The sequence below is a fragment of the Anomalospiza imberbis genome, chromosome 11 (assembly GCF_031753505.1).
Source record: "Anomalospiza imberbis isolate Cuckoo-Finch-1a 21T00152 chromosome 11, ASM3175350v1, whole genome shotgun sequence".
Classification (NCBI taxonomy): domain Eukaryota; kingdom Metazoa; phylum Chordata; class Aves; order Passeriformes; family Viduidae; genus Anomalospiza; species Anomalospiza imberbis.
This window is the reverse complement of record NC_089691.1, coordinates 17,143,124-17,167,297: the sequence shown is the minus strand read 5'-3', so window position 1 is coordinate 17,167,297 and position 24,174 is coordinate 17,143,124. Positions and strand designations below refer to the sequence as shown.

The 24,174-nt window shown below is 42.2% G+C and overlaps 1 protein-coding gene across 5 annotated transcripts in view; it reads right to left on the bottom strand.

Moving 5' to 3' along the window:
- SLC25A26 (solute carrier family 25 member 26) overlaps positions 1 to 23,543 on the bottom strand; it is an 86,828-nt gene extending 63,285 nt beyond the window's left edge. For 4 of the 5 annotated variants that reach the window (XM_068202201.1, XM_068202205.1, XM_068202203.1 and 1 more), the window contains exons 1-5: positions 23,445 to 23,543; positions 20,044 to 20,200; positions 17,430 to 17,539; positions 3,890 to 3,994; positions 2,636 to 2,683 (exon numbers count right to left, since the gene is read on the bottom strand). In XM_068202201.1, coding sequence (XP_068058302.1) covers positions 2,636 to 2,683; positions 3,890 to 3,994; positions 17,430 to 17,539; positions 20,044 to 20,200; positions 23,445 to 23,477 — 453 coding nt within the window. In that variant the 5' untranslated portion in view covers positions 23,478 to 23,543. Of the gene's footprint in view, positions 1 to 2,635; positions 2,684 to 3,889; positions 3,995 to 10,514; positions 10,843 to 17,429; positions 17,540 to 20,043; positions 20,201 to 23,444 lie in introns of those variants that run through there. The other variant, XM_068202206.1, reaches the window with a different exon arrangement.
- Between the last annotated feature and the right edge of the window lie 631 nt (positions 23,544 to 24,174).

Sequence of the window (24,174 nt, the reverse complement as noted above, 5' to 3'; positions counted from 1 at the left end):
TCACTGAAATTCAATCAACTGGCAAGCAGATCCCTGTCCAGAAATCTTCTTGATATAATACACAAAATTTTATCCCCCTGTAACAGCTAAAATTAACCCTTCTTAAACTCCAGCTCAAGAACTTTGCCAACGCAAGAATATAATCATCTGAAAAGCATCAATATTCCCAGCCTCTTCCAATTTTTTAAAATTAAAAATCATGTATTGAAGACCCTCTATCCAAAAATTCCCACTCCATTATAACTAAATACAGGGGTTTGTGTAGGTAGAGAACCAAAGCATGTAAACAAACCTTGTAAGTATAAAAGTCAGCTGGAATTAAGTACCACCTGATATATGCTATGTAGCTATCAAGATGTGCCTAATAATGAATTAATATAGATTTTTATCTGAAAATAAAGACCCTAAAGGAAGAAGTGTACTCAAAGAGAAGGAAAAATACCAAGATTAAATGTCAGGTTTACAACAGCTCCAGCTGAAGGTGCAAAAAGCTGTTACTCGAGTGGACATTGCTTTACAAAATTTAGTGTCAGAAAAATGCAACAATCTTAACAGTGTTAAATTCAAAGATATTTTTTTTCTTTTTAAACATCACCTATGATTTGCTTCATTTTTAAGAGAAAGCACATTTCATTTAGTAATCATTTATTTCTCATTCTATTGGACAGATTCTTCCAAAAAGCAATACTTCAAGTGAAATCAGTTCTGAAGGATCTGTTATGAATACACATAAAGAAGAGGGCTGCCATTAAATTTCCAACAAAGTGTTGCCATTTTGAGTAAACAAAGTTATCTCAGCAGGGTCACACACTGTGCCATGAATATGGTCTGCAAATTAATTACCACCCTGACATATGTCAAAACAAATTTTAAGAAGAATAGCACACAGTAGCAACCATGTGCTTTATCTACCTGTTAGTATGCAAAATCTGTATTCAATGGGATCTAAATTTATTCATTTATTCAGAACCCCTCTGAGAAATCAAAATTATTCGTATTCATTCGCCTTTTTATCTCGTCAGCAAATGAAATCTGAGTGAATAACACATTTAGTGAGCCAGAAAATAAGTACAGGACAAAGCTATGGTGGGGGTTACATTTCAGAAAAGCAGGTGTCATCTTTGCACAAATAACTAATTTTTTAAACTCTCAAAACTGCTACAATAAACTGCAGTGCATTGGCACTTGTCAGGAACTTTAAAGAACACTAAGTTTGATGTTTCTTGTTTTAGGTAATACCCATCTTTATTCTGTACTTGTAACAAGAGCTGGCCAACATAACTATCCTGAAAACAGTTTTCAGCGTGAAGAAAGGCTTTAAAAAGCAGAGCTACTGAATGAAGATTAAAAAGCCTCTGCAACTGGATGTATTATTAATGGCAACACAGACAACAGATCTGAGCCTGTGTTTAAAACAAAAAGAGGGAAGATCCAAACCTACCTTTAGGCATCCAAACCTAACCTTTATTCACCTGAGTTACATAAGGAGAAGACAATCTCCCACACCACATCAAAAACGTCCCATGCAGAGCCCTTCCTGGACACCAGTGGCTGTGTCCAGGCACATGCCAGGAGAGAACTCCTGCCTGTGAGGGTGGGGAGCCCCTGGCACAGGGTGCCCAGAGATGCTGTGGCTGCTCCATCCCTGGAAGTGTCCAAGACCAGGTTGGACACTGGGGCTTAGGGCAACCTGCGGTAGTGGAAGGTGGGGGGTGGAACAAGATGGGTTTTATGGTCCCTCCCAACCCAAACCTTTGTGATTTTATGTTTTCCTAGGAACCAACTGATCTCTCTATTTCAGGTACACATACATCGTGCAACTTCTGTTTTGTCAGAAGATGATCTCCTGGGATCTGATACTGAAACAATTTTAGACAGGGAGTTTATCAGTAGGTTTTTCTACTTTTTATAAACTGCCCTCAGTTCACACAGCATATCAAGCACTTCCACGACACTAATTCTGGAATTCACAGTACATTTATGAAAAGATTTTAGTTTAGGAACTATTTTCTTCCGAGTGGCCCAAAATATTTTTAGCCCTATTTTTTTTTTCCTAACAGTGAAATACTTCTGATTTAGAGTTAAGTAATGCCATATCAAATCTACAGACTAAATGCATTTCTTTCACACATTAAAAAATAAGAAAAAAATATAGAGAGCACAGTCCTTTTTATATACAGATGACAAATAATCCCTTGGCATCTGCTGACAAATATATTTAAAGAAAGCCTAAATCTGTCTGTGCTAAACTTGGCCTGATGCCACCAGTTCACCATTGTTGGCATACATAGTTCACATGATGCAATCACAAGACTTGAGAAAGTTTCCAGCACTTTAGTTTATGGTTTTCTCATGTTAACATATACCTTTCCATCCTTTTTCAATTCAGCAGCAACAGAACAGGGAGACAGGATAGCAAATGAATTTTTGCATGTATCAAAGGTTTTCTTAGTGCTCGTTATCAGTGTTCTATTTAAATTACAGGCTGGTGACTAACCTAGAATTAAATATGCTGGGATTTAGAGCTTGAGGTTAGAGCAACTGATCTCAATTGTATTATTATCTCTTGTTAGAAAACTGAGGCAAAGGAAGCAATTGAAAAAAAAAATAAAAGAGAAAAAGACAAGTGTTTTACCTCTCTTAATATGGTGCTTTTATAACCCCGATAAAGTCCTTGAATACCCTGTAATGCAACAAAAGAAAGCATCATCCAGGGGAATGAGTTTGTCAAAGACCACAATTTATTGGTGATTATGAGGCAAGCATTACAGCCCTAAAGTGTCACACCTCAGCTTCAAATTGACTGTATTGATTATAACACTGTATACTGTATTCCATTATTTACAGTGCCAGAGGGTTTTATTTTCACCTCCTTAGCCCTGATTTCAGAGCCTTTATCAAGACAAATGCTTTATGTTTTTAACCAGCTGAAAATACTCAAAACAATTAAAACTTATTTTATAAGTGTATATAAAATTATGTTGTTTATTATTATAGGGCACTTAATTTAAGTGTTTGGCAAGGCTTATGGTTCTCTGGCCAGCTATATGGAAAGGAAAAAACATATGGTTTTGACAGAATCAACTTTTAAAGGAGAATCAAGTCACAGAAAGAAGTTCTAGTGACCCTCTTGTGCAGGGTTATCACAACAGTTTCCATTTGAAAGCAAATAAAAATCAAGTGGATCATTTGAAGGTCATATTTTTGTCTTCCTTTCCCTGGGTTTTACATTCAGAAAATGTATTACAATATTTTTCCCCACAATGTTTTTAGGAGCTGCTTTCTCTTATGGAACACAGCTTGAAAATCCCCCCTTGAGAAACTCTGCTAAAACAGACATGAACAGGTTTTCACAGGAGGGATCAGCATAACTCCCGAAAAGAAGACAAAGGCCCTTATTTTTCAAAAGTAACTAATACTGGATGAGCACTCATTTCCAGAACTCCTCCTGGCTCCTCCAGAGCCTCTCTGAAATGGTGCCTTTTGGACATCCCCTCCAAAGCCTGCTTCAAAAACTGGGAACCATTCAGCAAACTACACACAGAGACTCAATGTCCTGCTGCCCCAGACAAGGACTGTTTGCATAAATACAAGCAGAGCTTTGCAATCTGGAAGCTAAATCCCCCCCTTTTTTTTTTTTTCCCTCATCTTTAAAAGTAGGTATCCCATATAAAAAGAGGAGAAAAAATTGCTGCTTGGAGCATGCAGGGGGAGGTGGGGGCTTGGTTTCCTCAATCATATCATGCCAATCACTTTTTAAGAACAGAAGAATAGATGGAAAAATGCTGGGAAAGCACAGAACTGGAATAAAGTTGTAGGAATGCTTCTGGATGTGTATGGCACTGAGTGGGAAGGATGAAAATTTTGAGGAATTTTGCTCTGAACTCACCTCATGGTACAAGGTGTGGGAGAGAATCCGGAGAGTGCTCGAGGAAGGAGAAACCTGGGCCCTTTGCTTGACAACCTCAGATGGAACCCGTATGAGACAGGCAACCTGCAAAAGAACCTGGGGGTCAGGCAGCAATTGCTGGCTTCCTGTCATATAGCAAACACTCCTTCCAAGAATAGAAACCTGACAAATGAGGAAATCAGGTCTGTAATTATAGGACTTAAAAGGTGCTCATGAGCAGCTTATGTATTTGTTCTGAGAGCCATGCACTTTCTGATCACAAAATTATACCAACAGGAGCATGGAAGCACCCTTGGAATTTTTAACTTTGAAAGCAGAAGTAGATTTGAGTTGAGAAAACCACTGATAAAACCAAAATTTGAATCCATCCTGTCTTTTGGCAGTCACAGGAATTGACTGTTCCCATTCTACAGGACCGTTCCCTCCACTTTCACGGATCTAAAGTGGAGATTCAGAACTGTAAGACCAACAAATTTCTTTCTTTGGTAATTCCTTTGTGCCCTCTAGTGACTGATAGTAGGAGCCATTCTGGTCAGCTTTAGATACAACATATTCCAAGGTTTACCTTAAAATACACACCACGCTTCACTCAAGGTAAAGCATTGGATTGATCCCTTCCTGCAGAATGAATTTACTGGACTCTGCAGCTGGATATAATAATGTGGCTGCTGCCACAAAGCTCCAGCTTTGCTGAAAAAGCCAGACTTGGATTTTAAATATTCACCTGCCACTTTGGCTTGAGGTAGGGGTTAAGCTTGTGTGCACATCATTTCACAGAATGAGGATCCTGAAGTGTGGGAGTTACAAACCTCTCATCTCTCTAGAAAATGCCTATTCATCAGCACTTAAAATTTTAAGCAGAGTTTGTCTGCAGTTAGCTCCAGGGATATTTAAACCAGTGATGGACTGGTGGCAAAACACTGCAGACCCCACAGACCTTTGCCAGATTTTTAGCCTGCCTTGAGAGCACCCTGTGCCGGGCTCAGGAACACACTGTAGTTCCCAGACACAAAGGTAATCACAGAGCACTTCAAGTGCAGAGCAGCCCAGGTGAAAGCTGTCCATCTGAAGTGGCAAACCAAGCAGCTAACTGGGAAATCCACGTGTGCCAAAGAAAGTACAGGAATTCACCGGAGATTGCACAGTAACTTGAGTGGTCATTTGTGGGTAAGACAGTACAAGGTTTAAGTTTCATTTTCACAAAGACACCAAGAAAAAAATCTGTTATCCTGTTACATTCCTACAAGTTTACTGGACAACAATATCCAAAAGTCATTACAAACTGATCTAACTCCATGTGCTCTTCAATTCTCAGGGTCAAAAATAACAAGTGACCCCAATCTGTCAGGAAAATAAGAACTGTCAAGTTTTTTTGATAGTTCAGCATAAATATTTATGGAACTTCATGCTTCATAACACTCCGTGTCCTTATATTAGCTTTTTATTCCTTAAAAATATGGAGGCAGGAGGAAAGCTTTAAAAAGGCTGGGATGAAAACAATCTAGTCAATCAAGACCAGACAAAGAGCTCAGCGTGGCTTCCTGACATCTGGGGTGCTGCAGTTTTGGCAGGAGAAGGGTGGCTACAAAGTAATGTCTCCATTTCCCCCGACTACTTGGGGTGCATTTCATTTCAAATTAGCTTTGATGTTTCTTCCATTTGAATTTGCGCTTACAAGGGAGTCTGTGGCTGCACAAGAACAAAAACAGTGATTACATTGTGCTGTTCTGAAGGGAAATAAAGGCTCATGTCACCTGGGCAGTGCTGTCAGATTGGTTCCACAGGGCACTTCTGGTATTCAAAAAGCCACGAGTTGCAGCTGCCAACATCAGACTGCACGGTGACATTTCCACTGTGCTCCTGAACTTACAGCGTGTCACCTTGTTTGTTCCTACACATGCACCTTCCTATCAACAACAACCCCAGCAGGCTTTTGATGTGGAGAACAGGGCTCTGAAGGGAAGTATGCAAGATTAAGTTCACATGTATCTTATTAAAAAAGTAACAGCCTGGGCTGGCAGGTGCAGAAGAATCTCAACTCTATCACGCTCAGATCCCAATCACTGCAGCACCTTTCAGGTAATCCTGCCCAAGGTAAGAGAACACAATGCACCTCTCCAGCCTTTGCTTTCTTGGACAAGGCTGCTCAAGCAGCACCAGTATGGCAACACTGCACCAAGAGAGTCCACACTTCAATTTTCAGCTGTGAAAGCTACGAGCAAGTGGCACAGGGAGGGTGAGGGATGCAGTGTGCAGCTGTCCCACACTCACACTTTCACCTGCATCCACCACGGTTTTCACAGACATGGAACACTGACAATAACAGGGCCTCACGTGGGGGGCCCAATCAGCTCCCTAATCACCAAGGTCCCAGGGAGAAACTGCTTTTTAATCTCTTGGAGTTCACAAAGATGTAGCCTGTTGCTTAACACAGAAGAGCACAATGCAGCCCACCAGGCTCAGGCCATTCCTGATGCATCCTGCTGGATTTGAGGGTGACCTTGTGACAAATTAGCAGTGTGCTGAACATCTGCAGAGCCAGCCATGGAGAGGGTCCAGCAGTGGGCTCTCAGCCACCTCCGCTGACATTAGGGCATCAGACAACAGCACCCCACTGATAGGGGCCACACTCATTTTCCCAAGCAAATTCTGGAGCCAGGGGCTATTCCCATCTTTTGATGGGAGCAAAAAGACAGAATCAAGATCCTGGGAAAGTTCAGGTGCTGCCCTATAAGCTCCTTCTTTATTTGCCAGGTCAGGTAGCACAATGTCAGTGCACATCTATACATACCACAAGGGCAGGAAGACAATACTACTGAAACAAAAGGCTCAAGAATTTTCACATTTAAGCTATAGGAAAACCTGATTTTACAGCTACAAGCAAAGCTATTAATAGTTCACAGAGCAGGTGTGCAGAAATGACAATATCAGCACCTATTTCCTTTCCAGCTTTTTAATGCTATGATCACTTTTGAGCAAGAGGCTACTGAATTTCAAAATCCTTGTCTCAAATAATTTACTGGGTCAGAGGGTGACTCCAGTATTTAGACAAAAACTTAGGTGCATTTTAAATTTAATTTTATTTTACTGACTTGCATTAGCCAGTCAGGAACAAAAGCTAAAAACAGGTGTATTTTATTAACATTTATCTCTGTATTGCTAAGACCGTGTATGTTCTAATTAAATTAAGGCAATTCCTTTCCACTGTCAGTTCAGAGAAAAGCGTTCTACCTTTTGGGTACTCCTTGCACGAGCCAACGCTGCCATCTCCTGGTGGGATTTATGTTGGAACCAGACTGTCCTGGCTGTTGCGAAGAATGACCAGCGCAAATAAAGTCTCCAAAGTGCCAAGAAACTATATATATATACACATACACATACCAGTTGAAACAGTTTGTTTCAGTATAAATGTGGCTGTAGCAAACAGAAAATCAGATCTGCTGTCAACAGCACCAGGAACCCACCCAAAGCCTTTCCCATGGGCTCATCTAAGTTTCCTGGAAACACCTGATCTTAAAACTGGACCTTTGCATAGAGGCCAATCCCACCTAAAGCTGGAGCAGCTGTTCAGAATCAGGCAGATTCATCTAATTCAGCACAGGGGTACCCAGCACTTTTCTTTATATAATAAAAAAGAACAAAGGGGGCATAGTCCTGCTTACACAGAGGCTCGGTGCAAAGGGACAATGCCAACATCTTCAGAAAAGAACACAACAACTCCTAGTCTTCAGAGCCATATTATGATCCAAATATTAACATATCTTATTTGGATTAACAGCCTTTTCCTTCCACCCTTTGTACTCCAGGAAAAGTGTTTTCCCCCGGCTGGATTTGCAGGGTTTGGTAGAGAATCAAAGATAACGCACACACTTGTTTTTAGACACCTCCACTACAGTTTGACCACTGACCTTGTGAACTGTGCCCGAGGTGTATCCAGAACATTTGGAAGAGGACAGAGCAGGTGCCATAATTGCTATTAAGGACTTAGGCTGGGCATTTAGGCTGGGCATTTAGGCTGGGCTGGTGCACAGCTTTCCTCAGAAGCAGGGACACAGCTGGTACAACACTTTCAGCTTTGCAGCTCTAGGGAGAGCAGCTTGAGGAAGCATTTATCTCCTCCTGCAGCACCCTGCACAGCTGATGGTCTGACTCACACTCCCAAAAGCTCCCACAGCACAGTCTGAGCACTTGTTATCTTCAACAGGAGACAGACATTAGCCCTGCTGTAAGACAGCCTGCTGAAGTAACAGCCCCATTTCTGGCACCTGGTGAGCTCCTGGCTAATGAGCTGGACTGTTCTCTGCACTAACCTGGGCTTAGGTGAGCATCAAGACCAAATATTTTTCCACTTATTAATTAGCCAGCCATTCTGCTCCACGGCAGAAGGGTAGTCTGAGGACAAAGGCCTGTTGAGGAATTTGTGAGTAGCTGGTGATTTAGGAACCTGCACTCAGTGACTCTGAGCAAATCTCTGGCTTGCATAGCTAAGCCTACTTGAAAATTTAGTACAGAAACATGGAGTGGGCTCCAGAACTCTTTTCTTTTGTTGCAGCTTTAAACCCTTTAGAACCTTTTCTAAAGGATTTGATATTTGAATTTCTCAAGCAGGACGTTAGTTTTAAGGACTTTATCTGCCTGGGTAGGCTGGGAAACTTTAATTAATGTTCACCATATTAGTTCAGTACTTAACACAAAACTAAAGGAATATGCCTGGGGACAGTTTCTCTTAAATGTCATTTGCATAAGTTTATTCTTAATCAAATAAGAATATAATTTATGACACTATAAAATTTTGCATCCGGAGAGCAGAAACTTTAGGCTAAACGTCACAATACCTGTGCAAGATAATCACTAACCCATTAGGGAGGAAAAGCTGCTGCACAAAAATAACAACAAAGATGCTATGATTTATCAAAGGACATATGTTTAGGCTGCAGTCAATCTGCTAACAAAATCCTAATCTCTCACCCAATTTCTGAAGGTCAGAAGGATTGCCTGATGAACAGAATGTAAAATAAGCATGAAAAATAGAACAACTCTAAGATCCTGTTCAAAAAGAAGCAGCAATAAATTGTGATTTTTGGGGTTTTTAAGTATAACCTGCATTAGCCCTGAATATACTGCTGCAGACAAAAGCTACCTTGGAGCTCAAGTTTGCTTTGTTGCTGGTTTTCTGCGTGTTCTGTTTCTGGGGGTTTTCTAATATTAAAAAAAATGCTACTTCTAAAAATAGGTTAATATGTCATAATCTGAATGTCTCACTTTCTATGTCAAATGCTCCCTTCTAAGTAGGAAGTTACTATTTTTAATCTAAAACATGAAAAACATCCTTTTCCCTTTCACAGATAACTGAATCATTAAAATAATAGGCAAGTTTAAAATTGAAATATCTCAAATTGCACTGATTTCCTTTGGATCTGGAGAATAAAGGGGAAATTTCCCTCTTGGTTCATATCAAAGGCTCTCAACAAAACTTGAATTCAGCGCTGCAGCTTCCCATGCCTCTCCAAACCCTGTAAATTTATGCTTGGTTCTTCAACTCTCCCTGGGATGCCCCTCTTCAACAGAAGGGAAAAAGGAATGCAACATCATGAGATTAGCAAAGTATTTCATCCCCCAAATAACTGCTTCTAACTGTGGTCACAGCTCTGGGGTTGGAAACATTAGCTAGCAGGGAGCATGAGCTGTGAGCTGCAGATGGAAGATGAACTGCCTCACCCTTCCCACCACCAGGAAAACGAGCAGGAAAGAGGAGGAATACAAAATATACTCATATCAATATATATGGTTTCATATATTCCTTGGACAGAGCATCTGAACTGCTGCAATCACAGACCCAAAACATTTCAACCACTAATAAACCTTCATCTAAATAACTGCTGCCCTTTTGAGCAAGACAGAACAAAAATACCAGTTTCTCTGGTCAGTAATTCACTGGGGGTCACAACTGCAGTTGTGAAGAAGTCCTTCCATGTGCTTGTCAGCAGGCTGTGCTAGCTGCTAGAGCACAGCTAATCCAGAATGGAAGTGTTAACTCCTGTTTTAATGAGGGAATTGCCTCCAGGGATGACAGAAACTGCCCCCTACATGTACTGTCCACTGTCTTTAAACGCCAGCCCCATGGAAAGTGTTCACCTTCAGCACAAAGCCTCAGAATATGCTAAATCTCATTTTCCCCACACACAGCACAGAGTGTCCTTCCAGCACAGTGAAATCCAGTCCTGTGTAAAGCTGCTGGGGTCATCAACAGGTGACTCCACTCCTAATTTAAACCCCATGGAGAGAACAAGTTTTGACTAATGGGCTCTGGATGGGAAAGTTTAGACAATGCCAAGCTCTTTGTCCCATCTTTTCCCTGACTGACACAACAAGGTCTTCATTAATTTAACTGCAGTTCCCCTGTATGCTGGTAGGAAACATTTCTTTAAAGAACAATCTCACCCAGCAAGATCCCTCAGATCTCAGCACCTCCCAGAGCTTAACAACATCTAATTTCAGAGATGAGACCATTCACAGGGACCAAATGTCACAAGCATTTGGAAAACTGGAGTTTCTGCACAAACACTTTCAACTTCTTCCACGTTCCCACCTTAGATGACTTTACCTGGAATCTGCAGAGCTGTTTTGCAGATTTATTTCGTCCTGTCATTTTCAAATCTAGGACAGCTCTGTTTTATTCCTTCCCAGAGCTGCCTCCTTCCTGCTTCAGAGCCATCATCTGTACCACCACACACTTGTTCCTTCACAATGGCCATCTTGGCTGAGCCTTTTCACCTCAGCTGCCTGAAATCCCCAGCTGGCCCCTCATCCATCACTTCAGGAGCCCTCTCAGGACTACTGGGCTTCGGCCCCTCTCAGATTTCCTTCCCCACACATGGCTGTTCAATTGCCCAGATCCATTCCCAGCAAACCCTGCTGTGGGTCCCTTGCCTCCCTTTCCTTTAGCCATGTCAGATACACCTCACAAAACTTTTGTCCTCCAGCAGTGGGAATTTGTGCCAAGCTCTGCTCACAGCAAGGAGAAACTCTTACTCCAGTTACATCAGCTGACAGGCAGAGAACAGGGAAAGTTTGTGAAGTCTGTAAAAACTTCTTTGCAGAAGTACTTCTCACTGCAGATATTTTGACAGTTTATGTGCTTTGCATAAATCAATTGGTCTTTTAACATTTAAACAATGTAGAGTTTTGTTTCCTTTTTAAAACTAGACCCAAAACTTACCAGAAGTAGCCTGATGTTACACACCTCTTGTACCCCAGCACAAACTGCGTCCCAGAGATTTTGAAGTTCCTCAGTACAATCACAAGCAGTTGGTTTAACTCAAGCAGTAAAATCAGGCAGCTGAATAACTTGAAAAAAATCTTCCTTAACCTGGTGGATGCTTGAATCATAAATTACTACCATATTTAAAGACAGAAATCCTTAAAACCTAAGAAAAAAAGACCCTTAAGTCAATGTATAGAACCATCTGCATGATCCAATCTATTCCAGCAACACTTTCACCATGAAAGTCTGTTAAATTTATTTTAAAAGGCTTAAGAAACTCATTAAATCCAGCAGCCAAACCGTTCTTTCAGCAAAAGTGGTGTGGTGCATCCCATCCAGCATAAAACTGTTTCCAAGCAGCCAAGTGGGGTCAGGCTGTGTTACAGGAGGACAGACAGTAATGAGATTCCAGGCAAGAGAACACAGGCAGTATTTTCTGAAAACACATTAAGTCTCCTGTTGAAAGAAGACTAGTATTTTGCAATTTGCTCACTCTCTTGGGGTTACATTGGCCCAGAACATGGAAATTTCAACTACATTGTATTTTATTAAGTATTTTTCCTTTAATTGATCCCTTACTCTTTCCTTCAGCCTTTTCACTTAAAGAATTATGAGCTTGTCCACATATGGAGCTATTCAGAGTTATTCCTGACAAACTCTGCATAGAACAGTGGTTAAGGTAAGTTTATTCCAAAGTGTCTCAAACATTTCCAAAGTTGACTGGTACAGTAAGTCAGGCAATCCATCAGGAAATACTTTTAAATTATTTACTTCTCACTTACAACTTTTTAATCCCAATTTGCTTTCCTCTGAAGACACTCTGAGCTACAAATACTTCTAAATCAACTGATTATCAGCCCTGTGATCAAAAGACATGACAACCATCCAGCTGTACTGCAAAGCAGCATGTTCTCTAAGCCCTGAACCGAGCGGGTAACACAAAGCAGGGTGGGGAGAGCAGCTGATGAAGAAGATGCAGTTAGCATGGAGCATACAAGAGAAGATCAGCATGGGTGGCTGGCTAGGGATTTGACAGTTCTTAATGTGCTGTTTTAGCCTCTAATTGCATGATGAATTTGTTGGCAGCATTTGTGGATTCATGCCCCCATTCATCTTTATTTACAACCAATTCCCAACCGCTGCTCCGAGTTTCCATCCGTTCTCTGTTCTTTCTCCGCTACCTCTCAAAGGCAGCAGTCTCACCTTCCCAACATCTCCTAACCACTGCTTCTGCATAAGGATTTGGCAAAAATCCTACCGCATCTGTACTGCAGACCTGACCTCACATAGATTAATTTAAGAATATTTCAAACCCCACCACGATTAATTCAGAAGACCACCTACATTGCTGCACTCCCCACCACTGCTCATCTTGCCAGGGTCAGAGTATTCCCTTTCTTAAAGCCTGTGTGCAGCCAGATTTGCACAGCACAAAAGGCACAGTCACAGCTAAAATGACAGGCACTGATCAATGAAAATAGAAAAAAAAGTTTCAGTATTGTGGAAGAGGTCCCATCACACTTTGACTGCTGTCATTTGCACACTACTTATGAATACTATGATCTGCCAGCACACGCCACACTGGTTGAGAGGAGATAGGATGCAAAGCACAAAATTCAGAACAGTTTTGTCCATTTCTTAGTTCAGTTTCTAGAAAAGGGATAGCTACAATAGTCAAAGCCATTAGCCCAAAGTCTAGACATAAGTACATTATTGCTTCTTTGCTGAATTGAAATCAGCTCTCCCTAGAGTGCCCAATTTTCCTGTTGAACTGAAAAGTCACATCTTCCAACATGGCAAGTTCTAGAATTTGAAATACCTAAAATTTTAATTTAATGTCTGATCTAAGTGGCTGTCTTGTCTCTGTTAGATTGGGCTCCTGCAAGCTGATCTTCCAGAGCTTACCATGCTGTAAAACCCTGGCCAATTATCCTGCTGGAGATTTTCATTCCATTACTCTGCATTCCATTACTCTACACTACTCCATTTGTCTGACTCATGCTTCTGCCTTTTCCTCACAACAGGCATTAATAACAACTTTCTTCTCTGACCTAGCCAGTTAGTCTCCTGGAATTCACACCAATACACTTGGAGATTCCCACTCTTCTCTTAAACTGAAACCAGTTTGCTTGCTGTTCCACGCAATGTGCCAGGGCAGAGGGATGAAGTGGGTGATTTGTGGACAGAGGTAGAGAAGAGTGTTGTCCATCATGTTTAGAATGCCTCTTTTTAGGCAGGAAAAAAAAAAACCCCACAAGCATAAAATAAGGTAAAACATACACTTTCCTCTTTTATTTGAATTAAAAGCACACTTAAAGTGTCATTTTACAGAATCATGATTTGTAAAACTGCAAACTTGCTTGCATTTGAGCTTGCTTTTTCTAAGAAACAAGTTCATACTAGAAGAGAAGGGTAAATGAGAATTCCCCAGGAAGATAAATCCTGCATTAAGAAGTTCTCCTATTTGATACATCCCAACAGCAGATTAAAAAATTCCAAAGCTATTAATATGAAGGGTCAGATATTAATCATAGATGAACCACACACTTTGCTCTTATCACAGAAGTCCCTCAAGTTGTAACGCACTGGAATTCCAAGTGAGCTTGGAATTTCACCTTGAAATACCTGTCCTCACCTTGCCCTGTGGAGTCACATGATCCCCTCTCCCCACTGAAGTGACACATTTTTGAGCTTTTCACATCTCCAGACTTTTAATCCCGAAGTACTCTAGAAACTTGCACAAGGACAAAAGCAGCTCAATGACCTCAGCTGGTGAAGATCCAGAGCACGGTCATTCCCACCAGCTGCCAAAAGAACAGGACATCTCCCTCCCATGCTGGTCCTCAGTCCTCCCCCACACTTCCTCTCTGAAAGTCAAGGTAGTTTGCTGTCTTGCACAACAGGGGGAAAAAAAGAAAGACAGTGTCATCAAAACCAGCCAATCAAGAACAAAAGGTCAGAAAGATAAGAGTGAACCCACAATTTACAGGCAACAACCCAAAACTTTCACTAATATCCTGCAAAGCTCATACTGTAACCATAACAATATCTAAATATTAGTTGGGAAAGGGCTGTTGTCCGCTCCCTTCTCTGGAATGTGTGCCAAACGACTTTATTCTCACCTCCATGGAAAAGCCAGTGGGATGTAAAATTATCTGTGCTGAATCCAAATTAGCTGTGCTGAATCCAAATTAGCTGTGCTGAATCCAGCACTCCTGAGTGAAACCTCATTGGTCAAACAGGGACAATCTTAAACTTGTCCCATAAAACCACATTTGCAGGAGCCTGGTGGGACAGGCTCTGAGGGGGAACTTCTATTCATCAAAATTGCTTGTAATTAATACACACATGCATATTATACTGACATTAAAAAATCTGTACAGTTAACTCTGACCCTGCAAGACACACCTGCTTACTACTGAAAATGGGCAGTAGGAGCTAAAAAATGCTGCTCCTTCTCAGAGTTACTTGCACCACCTTAGCATATTAAAATTTCAGAACATCTGGTTTTCCTTTCCACTCCCTATGATATCATGTTTTCCAAGCACATTTGGCAGCTCACTGTAAAGATACAGGCAGACTAAACATCCAGGGCAAAGCAGAGTCAAGATGAAAAATTCCAAAGTCCTGGATGCAGTAAGTGTGTTTTCTATCTCCAGATTTCAGTTACACCAGTGGTGTAATAAGGGCTTTTCCCCCATAGGCAACTCATGTATCCTTCAACCTTCTCCTTCCTTGATGAAATGATACAACGTGTATCTGCCCTCTGGAGTTTTGGATGTGCCTTTGTAAGCAGTTTTTAATATATTATGGGATAGTTAGCGTCCCTATACAGCGAGATTCAGTTGTAGGAAAAAATAATTATGCTTAACAGGGTCAGATTTTGCATGTACTTTTCTTTATCTCACTCTGGAAGATGAGATTAGCTTTCAATATTCCTCCTGCCTAAAAGGAAAAGAAAAAAACCAACAAACACTGTACAACCCCTGCCTTTTTATTGCTTGACTTTGTCTCTCCCAGCCTGGAACTGGAAAAATGGACCAAACCAGTTCCTGGGGACTGTTTCTCCTGTAAATTTCCACAGCCTGTAAACAATACAGGAGAGTGGCTGTTATAAAACTAAAAGTTCCCATTTGACAAATTTCTCACATATATTTTATCATATCTTGAAGCAACCTTTGTATCTCTTCCTCTTTACCTATTTTATTACTTTTAACAGGTCACATTCAAAACACAGATTAGTCAGCACAAAAACACGTTTAAGATTTGCACATACTCACATTTTATTGATGCACCAGAAGGTATCTGACTCATTTATACTCACCAGTGAAGGAACAGCAAAGCTAGAAATGCATCAACACTTTCTTGCTCTAAATTCTAATTTCTCTGTTTTGCAAAAAAACAGTGTGGAAATGCAAAGACATGCCTTAAGAATCTTAACATGACAGTCTCTGGCTTAATGCTTCACATGTAAAAGCAATTTAAATCATGCAGTATAAAATGGAAAAAAAGTACATATTATCAAAAAAACTACTGACAAAATAATAGTCCCAGTGGTTATGCCCTGATTGAAACTTAATGACTAATCAATAAAACTGTAATTATAACTTTCTCCCTGATGCAATTTGGACTAGTTTATATATTTCTACTGCTCAACTAAGACTTTACATAAAACATACATGAGAAGGTCTTGATTTGTGGTATTTTATTACACATTTGTTGTAGCAAATCTCTAAATATCAATCTCTAAATATTAAATATCAGTTATTTTAGAGCTTAGTTCTCTCCTCACACCATCACTCCAAGAGGGGAAGTAAAGCTATCAAAAACAGGAAAATGAGGTGGAAAATGGCTGTTACAGCATTGTAATTCCCACACCATAAAGCCACTCTGCCATTTCAGTGGCTACCATTACACATTTCTCTGGCCTTAGAGCAGCCAGAGCATGTGAGACAGCCCTGCAGCACAGCATTTACCTGTGCTCACCACCTCTGCCAGCCCCAGCATGAAAGCAGCAAGTGCCTGAGCCGTAAAGGTCACAGACCAGCACAGGGAACAAATGGCGACAGGCTCTGGTGGAAGGAGTCATTTGTAGCCAACTGGCCTTTGGCTACTTCTGATTCAATTACTGGGCTGTAATTTTCTCACAGGATCCTCACAGGCACAGGGAGTGTACCATGAACAACCTGTTCCACAGAGAAGAGACTTTTTCTTCTGGTGGATTTTTTTGCAAAGTGCTCTCTTCACGAGCCCCATTGTCATTTTGCTTGATTCTGCAATAGCACTTGAGAAGCTCAAAACACCTCCTGGATCTGCTGTTCTAAGACACATCAGGCAAACAAGGAGTTTTAGGGCTGTGCATTGGTGGTAAAGAACCTCATGCTGATTTTTAATAGCCTTTAGAGAATCTTCATGGAAATAAGTTCTGTGCATTGCCTTAAGTTAGAAGTTACAACCTGATGGCACAGGCTCTAACCAAGCTCAGAAAGAATCCACCTGAGGCAGCAACACAAAGAAATCCCACCCAGCCCTACCTCTATCACCTCCTATCTACCCCTACCAGAGTGGTAATAGGTGCTGCACTCTTCTATCTTCATGTACTTGGTATGTTAAATTAAGTTTCCTGGCTAAATCTCATTCAATCTAATCAGTAATATTTCCACAGAAGAATAAAAATTACTTGGGTGTCAAAGCTGATCTCACAGAGAGCAGGGAGAGCTGAGCTGCTTCCCATGGGAAATAGCCAGGCTGTGCTGCTGTAGTAGTGAGGCACCTGGTGTTCAGCTGAAATAAATGGCATCTCCACTCTCCTGGTAGCTTAGCTAAGCTAAGCCCCCACAGGAAAGAAAATTAGAAAGTCAGTTGATAAAAGCAGAATATGGAACCACAAACACAACAGATTTTTCTGCACCATGCCATCAGCTAAGCTTAAGTTGCAAAAGAGCCAGAAAAGCCTGCTTGTTTCCATACAGCCCGTTTCCTTTCCTCAAACCTGCAGAGACAACCTGCACCCCATTCTATCAGTGCAGGGCCAGGACACACTGTGCCAAAACCAGGAGAGCAGAGGTGGCCAGGGCTGGCAGGAACAGCATGGGGTGTTAAGAGCTCAACACCCAGCCCCAAGGCACTGTGCCAACAGCGAGAAACCAGGCTGCTGTAAGAACTGCCACAAGATATGACACCAAACCCGAGTTTCCATAACTGAGTGGTTTCCTCCCCTCCCCTGGACACACAACAGATGAATTTCCTGCTTACCACTTCCCCAAGGGAGGCAGCCACCATGTGTGTTGCAGGGGACAAATAAGATGAAGATCCATGGGGCAGCAAGGATTTCACGTTCTCGTAGGTGATAAAAAAAGCAGCAGCTGAAATTCAAGGATACATGCAATCATTGCACTGCTCCTCCATCACAGGGCTGTAAGATTTTTACACCAAAATAGTATCAACAGAATCTGTAAGAGAATTCCTTCAGAAGCTTATGCTTCTGGCTACCCCTGGCAAACTTCCCATTAATATCGAAGGTGTCAGGACTCCAGGCCACCGTTTTGTAGTGAGCTACAGAAAGATGTGTTAATTAGCCATGGATGTCCAGCACATTTTGAAAAACTGGTATCTTCCATATCCATAGGTAGAGGGACTGCCTCTTGGTTGAACTAAATGAATGGTCCTTTTTTTGAGTAGGGGGAGGAAGGGAAAAACAAACAAATCAGTTGATTATTGAAAAGAAAAACAACCCCAAAAAGCATAAATTGATAATACATAAATTGATTCTGTTATCCTGCAATGTGCAAAACTGTTTCAGTAGCAGTTTATTAATAACTTCTTCTTAACTATTGTCAGTTAAATATTTTGAACTGAGCTCCATAAATTTTTTTCCAAGCTTCTGAAGGATTTGTAAAAGTTCTGTGCAGTGAACAAGAAATGCACAAAACTAAATAGAGCACAGCAACTTGAGCTGTTTATTTACTGCAACAGTCAACTACAAAGGCACTTACACCTTAAGGGTTATTCCTTTTCCTAAAGATAATTTCAGTTCTCAGTCATACGTTGGAAAGATAAAACTACAGTGCAGATTTTGGAGATGTAAATACTGAAAAAAATGACATGTCTTGCGGGGGAACAGATTTTAATTGTAGAGAAGGGCCATGTGAATTGCCTTCTACTAATCAAAAGATGCTTATCACCTCAAAAGGAGATAACAGAGCAGCCAAGATAAAGAACTGAATTTTTTTATATCACCTTATGAAGGACATCAAACATCTGAAGGTGTCAGTGGATTTGTCAGCAAAGTTCTCCTAACATTTACATCCTACAGCACAGATTGCTGTTTTTTCATCCCTCCCTACAAAGACAAAATGGACAAAGGCATCAGGAATTTCAGAACCTTTTCTCTGCAGGGACTAAAAGTATCTACTTTTGTAAAGCCTTAGTTTCAAAAGTATTCCTGATGTCTTTACAATTTAAGCAGTTGCTGCTTCAGGGAGATGGGCAGAGCATCCCCAGGGCAATTAACTCAAACACCTGCAGTGCTCAGGCACTTTGAAATTCCATTCACTTCCAGTGCCAAGAAAGAGTGGGTCATGACAAAAGAGTCCAGGACTGTGGCAAGCAGGACAAGCAAGACTCAAGCCCTTCTCAGCACCCAGAAATGCTTTAGTGTGCTCCTGTAGGACAAGCTTATATCCAGGAATACTTCCAAGGAATTAGGGTTGCTTTTCAGAGCAAACCTGCAGCAGCCTTCACTCCAGTTTGCTCAATGCTGGAATTCACAGAATTCACAGAATGTCTGGGTTGGAAGAGACCTTCAAGATCATCGAGTCCAACCCATGCCCTAGCACCTCAACTAGATCATGGCATCGAGTGCCATATCCAGTCTTTTTATAAACACATCCAGGGACGGTGATTCCACCACCTCCCCAGGCAGTCCATTCCAGTACTTTATCACCCTTTCTGTAAAAAACTTTTTCCTAATATCCAACCCATATTTCCCGTGACGCACCTTGAGACTGTGTCCTCTGGTTCTGTCAGTTGCTGCCTGGTGAAAGAGGTCAACCCCACCTGACTACAACCACCCTTCAGGAAGTTGTAGAGAGCGACAAGATCACCTCTGAGTCTCCTTTCCTCCAGGCTAAACAACCCCAGCTCCCTCAGTCATTCCTCATAGGGCTTGTGTTCCAAGCCCCTCACCAGCCTCGTTACCCTCCTCTGAACGCGCTCACGCACCTCAACGTCCTTCTTAAACTGAGGGGCCAGAACTGAACACAGCACTCGAGGTGTGCCCTCACCAGCGCAGAGCACAGCGGAAGAATGACCTCCCTGCTCCTGCTGGCCACACTATTCCCGATACAGGCCAGGGTGCCGTGGGCCTTCTTGGCCACCGGGGCACACTGCTGGCTCACATTCAGCCGACTGTCAACCAGCACCCCCAGGTCCCTTTCTGCCTGGGCACTGTCCAGCCACACCGTCCCCAGCCTATAGCATAGCAGGGGATTATTGCGGCCAAAATGCAGTACCCGGCACTTGGGCTTATGAAACTTCATCCCACTGGACTCTGCCCATCCATCCAACCGATCCAGGTCTCTCTGCAGAGCCCTTCTTCCTTCCGGTAAATCGACACAAGCTCCCAGCTTAGTGTCATCTGCAAATTTACTAATGAAAGACTCAATTCCCTCATCCATGTCATCAATAAAAATATTGAACAGAATTGGTCCCAGCACAGACCCCTGAGGGTTCCAGAAACTGCTCTTCACAGCTGGACATGGACTCACAGAATCCAACACCCATTGGAGAGGAAGCCACAGAGACAAATGTCCTATGTGACGTAAATGACTACTTAAAGAAGACAAAGCATAATCTGAAGAAAATTTACCATTTGGAAAGGATCCTATTGCAGTGGAAGGAACACCAGCATAGATGCCACGAAAACCACCAGCTTTCCTAAATCCTTGAGGACTCTGAAGTCTTGTTTTTACAGTATCCAGGGGAAAAAGGATCAAGTCAACACACACACCAGCAACTCCACCAGCCTACAAGACAAAACCATGGACAAAAGTACATTAATATTCTCACATAAGTGGTGCTTAGATGAATAACTGAGGCATGTGTAAGCCAAAGCACTGCTGACTGTATCCTTCCTGAGGTCAGTTTATAAACTGATAGTCTTACACACAACTCAACAGCTTCCACAGCTATAACAAGGAGGATTCAACAAAAGAAAGTAACAGATATTACAACTATTAAACCATTTTAAGGTATTTTCAAAACAATCTCAGTGTTTAGGCATCTCTAGAAAGCACACTCACATTTTTCCAGCAAACATCTTCATGTAAAGTGCTCACACTCCCTCATTGCCTTTGTCAAACAAAGCCTAAAGTAAACATTTCTTTTTTTATTTTTATAAAAGCCTATAGAAAGAAAAAATGGTCAAATCATTGAAAGGTTTACATTGGAAGGGACCTTAAAGATCTAGTTCCAGCCCCCTGCCATGGCAGGGACACCTTCCAGTATCCAAGCTTGCTCCAAGCCCTGTCCAACCTGGCCTTGAACACTTCCAGGGATGGGGCAGCCACAGCTTCTCTGGGCACCCTGTGCCAGGGCCTTACACCCTCAGACTAAATAATTTTTCTTTAATATCTAATCTAAACATACTCTCTGTTAGTTTGAAGACATTCCCCCTTGTTCTGTCACCAGATGCTGTCTCCAACTTTCTTGTAGACTCCCTTAAGGTACTGGAAATCATATTAAATAAATGAGTTTTCAAAGTCATAAAGAAAAGGGGAAAATTTTTATCCAAAGAATTCATAAAACAAAATCCCAAAAAACTGATTCAACTAGGGCTCAATCTTTTTCCATTGTCTGTGTTTCTACATGACTGGGGTTTTGGGTTTCTTTAATTACCCCATGACATGGCTGATTGTAGAAAGTAATTATTTCGCAAAAACATGAGGAAAAGGCTGAAATAAACAGAAAAACTGATTGAAAATAAAACACCATCAATAGTTAACATTAGTCCATTATGAGACATTACTTAGATGAAGTGCTACTCAGAAAACACACTTTGAAGGCTACCTCATATAGATCAGCACCCAACAAACAGCTGCACAGATTTTTAACTCTGCCTGAAAACAAATCACATGTGCGTTACTCTGATAGTTTTTTTCAGGGTAACAGAGGATTCAGAGAGGTGCTCACTATCTACCACTAAAGGTTTAATCAATAAGTTAATTACTCTTTTAATCTAGTTGGCTATTTTGAATGCATTGATTCTTCTTCACTCTTTTTCATCAAAATCCTTATCTGCTCAAAATAGCATTGATCAGATTTAATCAGATTTAATCTGGCCATCTGTTAAAACATGAATCAAAAGTTACTAATTGCTTCTTTAAGTTCTCAAAGTTCTGTATATTAAATGTCATTTAAATTCATGAGGTAGCTAACAGAGCACCTGCCAGTGGGTGACAATAGCTGTGTGTTTGCAACAACTGCAGAAAAGAGAAATGGCTTTTGGTTCATAAGGCACCTAGAACACAAGTCCTCCCCCAGCTGTCAGCAATCAGGGTGACCAAAAGAACCTTCACCAGGAGCTGGAGGAGGATCAGACCTCACAGGGCTCTGCAGCTTCCTCCCAAGGGAAGTGGAGGGGCAGCTCCAAGCTCTGCTCTCTGATCAGGGACAGGACCCAGGAACAGCTGGAGCTGTGCCAGGGGAGGTTGGGGTGGGGATCAGGGAAAGGCTCTGCCCCACAGGGTGCTGGGCACTGCCCAGGGAATGGGCATGGCCCCAAGGCTGCCAGAGCTCCAGGAGAGTTTGGACAATGCTCCTGGGCACAGGGTGGGATTGTTGGGGTGTCCTGGGCAGGGCCAGGGGCTGGAATGGATGATCCTTGTGGGTCCCTTCCAACTCAGGATATTCACTGACCCTATAAACTCCATCACAATGATCAAGCAAAACCAGGACCTAATTCCAACACATGGAGCCACGACCCCCGTGCTCACTTCCATCTGCCCCAGAGCATTTGGGGCAGGCAGCTGAACACCCCTCTCCTGCAGCTTTCCCCACACCAGCCCAAGGCACCACATCCCTGATTTTCCACACAGAACCCACAGTGAGAACCTGGGTTTCCAAGGGAGTCCCCAGCTGTGCTGACTGGGCTTCACCCCTTGCTGAGACCACACCTGGAAAAGCAGCTTTTAGGGTGGGCAATGCTTCACAGACAGGGCCAGGGGCTTCCTGTGGCTCTGGAGTGGCTGCTGAAGCCACAAACTGTGGCCAGCCCTCAGCGCAGCACCCTGGCAATGCTCAGGCAGGCCATCTGCAAAACGTGGAGTATGTAAAATATTTCCTATGAAAGGACGTTCCTTGATGTTAGAGCCTTGGAACTTTCAAGCCTGATCAACAACAAAGGAGATGTAATTGTTGAAACAGAGGACCCAACAGGCTCTGCGTGACGTCCGCGTGTTCGAAAGCCAAAACACTTGTCAGCAGAATTGCTGAATTTCAGGGCTGCATACGTTTCAATAATGTCAGACCTAGAGGGAGAGTAACAAATGCTGGGAAGAGGGATGTACCACTGATGGCAGACACAAAGGATGCAGAATTTCTGGGCCACACGGACATCTGGCAGAGCCCCAAAGAAAAGGAAGAAACTCATAAAGGCAGCTCCTCAAGGGAGCAGCATCAGCTCCCATTGGGTAAGAGGCAATTCCAGCAGCGGCACATCACAGCTGCCAGCCCAGAAACCCCCCAGCCAAAAGGAAGAGAAGCACTGAGCCTGTGGATCAGCTGCCATGGCAAGCCAGAGAACCATTACCCAACAGAAGATACAATACTAATTAAAAAGAAAACCTGTGCAACTTGCAACCAATGAACATTAATGCTTTTATTCAGCAAAGGGCAGAAACACTGAAAAGTTCTGGTGGTGGCAGTGCTGCATTGTTGTGGATTTGCCAGCCAGTGACCCTGTCTGCACACAGAAAATATATATACGCATATATATAAGACATATATGTGTGTGTGTATATACATATTAAAAATATATACGTGTATATATATAAAGATATATGTGTATATAATATATAAAAATATTATACACATTAGATATATAAAATATATATTATATGTATAATATTTATTATATATACACATAAATAAATAAATATATATATATATATATACATATAAGTTATATTCCCTAAAAATACTTCTACGCTGTTTGTGGACCGGGCTCTTGCACACCGGGTAAAACAACATATTTTGGGCCCGCTCACTCACCGCCAAGGCCGCCCAGGACTCCCGCGGCTCCATGCCGGGATCAGCGGGGCCGTTCCTGGCGCTCCGGGCCCACCCCGTGCGCGTACATGGGCGCAGCCATATTGCCGCCCCGGCCCGCGGTCACGTGGGCGCGGCTCTCTCTGCGCCTGCGCGGGGGCCGGCGCATGCGCACGGCGCGCGGCTCTCAGCAATTAGCGCTAGATGTTAATTAATTAGTTCGTGCTTAGTGGCGCTTTGCTGCGCAACACCGGCACAGCCGCTTTCGGCTCTTCCTGGAGCCCCTGAGGTGCATGGGATGTGTTTGGAAAGCAGTTTTTCCATGTGCCCTGGAAAAAAAAAAAATAAATCCTGAGGGAAAAAGAGTCCTGAAATCCTGGAATTGAGTTTTTCCTCAAGGGATGTTGATGCCTTCCAGCTGAATTTTCTGTCTCCAGGGTGAATTTTCTGCCCTTTTGTGAACGTAACTGATGACCTCAGATAACTTCTACAACAAAACTTTGTGTTTCCAGCATTGCATAAGATCATATTACACAAATAAACGTGCATTGGCCAGGTAGAGGATAAATACCAGATAGGCGGCTTCATGTAAATTTTATTATACAATGGATGGACCATTCTACCCCTTGGAGTGCTCCATTTGTGAGACCTTCCACCTCGCACTCCATGGGGAATAAACAATGCTTCCTTTCAAAACTCAAGTGTTTCTGTGTTTGGAGAGCTCCTAAATTCG